The sequence below is a fragment of the Haplochromis burtoni genome, unplaced genomic scaffold, assembly GCF_018398535.1.
Source record: "Haplochromis burtoni strain Fernald_Lab_line unplaced genomic scaffold, NCSU_Asbu1 Contig_27, whole genome shotgun sequence".
NCBI classification, from domain to species: domain Eukaryota; kingdom Metazoa; phylum Chordata; class Actinopteri; order Cichliformes; family Cichlidae; genus Haplochromis; species Haplochromis burtoni.
In genome coordinates this window covers 2,420,541-2,424,879 of record NW_024582388.1, presented here as the reverse complement: position 1 = coordinate 2,424,879, position 4,339 = coordinate 2,420,541, and the positions used below count along the sequence as shown (strand labels likewise).

Here is a 4,339-nt window from a genome sequence, read left to right as displayed (position 1 = left end):
TTATAATCTTATTGTAGTCATATTGTAGTCTCATTGTAGTCAATGTGCGATTTCCCAGGCTTTTCAGCATTTATTAAACAAAAGGTTGTTATTACGGCGACCGTGGCTCAGGGGGTTAGGGAAGCGTATCTGTGGTGTTGGCCAGAGGGGCCAACACCAGTAAGCAGCCTCGCTTCTGTCAGTCTGCCTCAGGGCAGCTGTGGCTACAACCGTAGCTTGCCTCCACCAGTGAGAATGCGAGAGTGAATGAATAGTGGCAATGGGTGCCTTGAAAAGCGCTACATAAATCCAATCCATCATTATTATTATTATCTTATTATTATTATCTTCAAGCAGTTTCCTTTTTTCTACATAAAAAAAACACATACTGAAATTTCTAAGGTACTGTAGACAATGAAAAACATTGAATTTTTTTGTTTAACTGTTCAGTTTTAATTTAGTTGTTTTTCTATTACTTAATTACTTTGATGTAGTATGATTGCAGATAAAGCTTTAAAACTTAAGAAAATACAATTAAAAGTCTGAATTTTGTGCACGCATTCACATTTTCCAAAGCCATGCAGTGGAGAGGAAGAGAGAGAGGGGAAGGGGGGTTGGGGGGCTATAATCGGTACCGAGCAGCTCTGCGTTTGTTTGCAGTTCAGGCTCTTATTGTGAAGGGATTAGTGATAACTTCCTGTTTTGATAAGCGCTCGAGTTTGTCGTGGCTCTCTGCACACTTTTTGCTTGTTTGCCAGTAGTGGTGGGAGATTTCGTGAGTGTATGCCTCCACATTTGGAGGGTTAAGCGTCAGGTAAAGCTTTTGTTTTCAGGCTTAAGTCGTATGTATAATGCTTAAATGTACTAGTTAGTGAAGCTAAAGTCTTTACGAAGCTTTTCTTGTACTCTGTCTTCCCTTGATCCTCGACAAAAGTCTAGGTGGTGAGGCTTCAGGCTTTTACGGAAATGTAAAAATATTTCCTGCTCTTTTACCCTTGGTGGGGGGAAGAAAAGATTTTTAGCTAGCGCTAATGCTTCTGTAGTTCTGTTACTGCAGGTCTGAGAGGGTTAGGGAAGTAGGAAGGAAGGCATCAAAATAAAAGCGCACAGGACCCTTGAAACTTGACAGTTCTGTTGAGCCAAACAAAGCTGGAAGACGTATATCACATCGTCGTTTACATCCACTTTGGATGCTAGAGTTGGAGTGAAATACAATAGGACTCTTTAACTTTACCACAAGGCCAGTGTGTACTCTAAAAGGCTAAAGTTCACAGCACCTCTTAGAGTAATAAAAATAACGTGTGCAGTAGCACTATTTTGTTTATTTTTCTATAGGGCAAAGTCTAAACGTGTAACTTAAAGGAAAGTTGCTGAAGACATGGCTTCCCAAGCCAGGCTGAGACTGCTCCCGAGTGCCAGGTGTCTGTTTGATGAGCCTATTCAGGTGAAGGTGGCCGGGCTGAGGTCGAGGCAGGTGGTCTCCCTGAGAGCCAGCTCAACCGACGACAAGGGAACTGTGTTCAGCTCTGCGGCCACCTACAGAGCCAATGGCAACGGGGAGATTGACTTGAAGAGAGACCCCTCACTCAGTGGGAGCTACGTTGGGGTTGAACCGATGGGTCTGCTTTGGTCAATGACACCGGACTCTTTGCATAAAAGACTTCAGAAGATAAATGCCCTTAATCCATCCATGGTAAAGTTCTCAGTGCACGAGGAGGCAGGTGAGGGCCGGATTCTGGCAGAGGCGACTAATGAGAGGATTCTAATGGGAGATGGGGTCATTCGGGTCCCCGTCAAAGAGGGGAACATTCGAGGAGTCCTGTTTACTCCTCCAGGTTTGTCAGCATCATTTAGGAAAAAAGTACATACTTGAAAATGTCCTAGTTACAGTTACTCATAATTTTAGCTCCATACAAAAAATATGCTTGCTTTGCATGTATGTTTCATTCCAGGCAGGGGTCCCTTCCCAGCTGTGTTAGATTTGTACACTTTTGGTGGAGGTCTGTCAGAGAAAAGAGCCTCTCTGTTGGCCAGCAGAGGATTTTTGGTTCTGACTGTTGCCCTGTATGGCCACGATGACCTGCCTAAAAACATTAAGGAGATCCACCTGGATTATTTGGAAGAAGCTGTCGAGTTTCTAAAAAAACAAACTAAGGTGAGTTAATTTATTCTGGAAGACTCATAGTTTTTGAAGACAACTTTGATGGCTGTTCATTGACATGTTTTTCCACAGGGTTCCAGTAAAAAAGTTGGTGTAATATCCCTTTCCAAAAGTGGAGATCTTGCCTTATCAGTTGCTTCTTACCTACCAGATGTTGAGGCCACAGTGTGGATCAATGGCTGCTCTGCCAATGTAGCTTTGCCTCTATACTATAAGAAAAGACAAATACATTCTGCATTAATGTTTGATTTAAAGAAAGTGATTCCCACTGAGTCAGGGGCCTTCAATACCAAATACGTTTTAAACAATCCTCTGGCGGAGGAGAACAAGGGCAGCCTGATTCCCATTGAACGAGCCAAAGGACATTTCCTCTTTGTGGCCTCTGAGGATGACCTTAACTGGGACAGCAAGGCTTACGTGGATGAGATGGTGGAGAGACTGAAGCGTCACGGGAAGGAGAAGTTTGAGAGTGTGTCATACCCTGGAGCTGGACACTACTTAGAGCCACCTTATGGACCCTACTGCCCTTCCAGCTTCCATGGGGTTTTAGGCAGGCCAGTCTTGTGGGGAGGTGAGCCCAAGTCCCACGCAGCAGCTGAGGTCCACATGTGGAAGAAGATCCAAGATTTCCTCAGAAACCATCTGAGCTCTGATGCTGCACAGAATAGGGCCAAGTTATAGTTTCAAACTAGACAATGAATAGGAAAAAGCAAAGCCCCGACTGCCATAAAACTGTGTGATAATCATGTCTGACCTGTTAAATGTGTTGATTAATGATTCACTATTTTAAACATTTAAAGTCTGTAATTTATCACAACAGGTAGAACGGGATCCTCTTTACCCTCGAGGTATAGCTATAATTTTGTGTTAATATGGCATAGTGTCATGTAAATGCTTGTAAGTTTTCTGTTTTCATCATTAAAGTTGGTAAAATTTGAAAAAGGTTTATTTGTATAAAACTTAAAAAGCGTATCCTGAATTCTTGACACGATGTACACTGAGGTACTTTGATAGAATAGAATAGAATAGAATAGAATTCAACTTTATTGTCATTGCACATGCACAGGTACAGGGCAACGAAATGCACGAGACGATCCAGTTGTCACAGGGTGATGTTGCTGCAGACTTTGTCTCATGTCTATTAAAATATCTATTAAAATTAAAGTTACTTTTGCTGCTGGACACTCTAAAGTCAACTTATTAATTCATCAAAACCAAAAAGACAAGACGTATTGACTGCCGTTTAACTCTAGAATAAATGTTCTTAAGTGTTGATTTCTGATGTATTATTTAATGTAATGAAAGATTGTGATTTATCATAAACTGGCATCTGTGGCTCACAAATTACCTTGAAGCATACTGACACATCCCATCTTCACACAGCAAACTAGACAGACTGGTGCCTATTACCTGTACCTGCAACCTTACAAGCTAATGTTAACTGAATTTTGTTTTTCCTTAAAATTGTTGTTGCAACTGTTACAATAGACGTGTATTCAAAGGCAACGAATTTGCTCTTGTGTTTGTTGTTCATGGTTTCTCAATGAACTCCCAAACCAGTGGAACACGCCTGTGTCTCTCTTAATCCTTGTTCTACCAGACAGAAAAGGAAGTTCGGCTAATAGGGGATTGTGAACTTGGTGTTTCCTCTTCAATATTACGCAGTCTTTGCCTCCCATTATAAGATAGTTTGGGATGAACTATTGTGAAACGGTACTCGCATCTGTAACCGGAAGGTCTCCGGTTCGATCCCTGGGCTCTCTGTCCTGGTCGTTGTGTCCCTGGGCAAGACACTTTACCCTACTTGCCTACTGGTGTTGGCCAGAGGGGCCGATGGCGCGATATGGCAGCCTCGCTTCTGTCAGTCTGCCCCAGGGCAGCTGTGGCTACAACTGTAGCTGCCTCCACCAGTGTGTGAATGTGAGAGTGAATGAATAGTGGTATTGTAAAGCGCTTTGGGTGCCTTGAAAAGCGCTATATAAATCCAATCCATTATTATTATTATTATCATTATATGAATGAAACAAGTGAGCCTGTCAGTCTTCACTACTGCCACAAGATGGCAGTATAAGCCTTTGTATACTGGCAGTGTAAACAGTTGTGCTCTGGCTAGTGCTCCCACACAGAAAGAAACAGAATCACATCTACAACGAATTTAGAGCACCATCTATCCCAACCTGCATGGTGCTGGACTGTGGG

General features: G+C 42.5%; 1 protein-coding gene across 1 annotated transcript; it reads left to right on the top strand.

Moving 5' to 3' along the window:
* The first annotated feature begins 656 nt into the window (after positions 1–656).
* Positions 657–3,082, top strand: LOC102293244 (acyl-coenzyme A thioesterase 5). Its single transcript, XM_005918047.3, has 4 exons — positions 657–793; positions 1,315–1,814; positions 1,932–2,134; positions 2,213–3,082. The coding sequence occupies exons 2-4, from the start codon at positions 1,358–1,360 to the stop codon at positions 2,819–2,821; spliced, it is 1,269 nt and encodes a 422-aa protein (XP_005918109.1). The 5' UTR covers positions 657–793; positions 1,315–1,357; the 3' UTR covers positions 2,822–3,082.
* Positions 3,083–4,339: the final 1,257 nt, after the last annotated feature.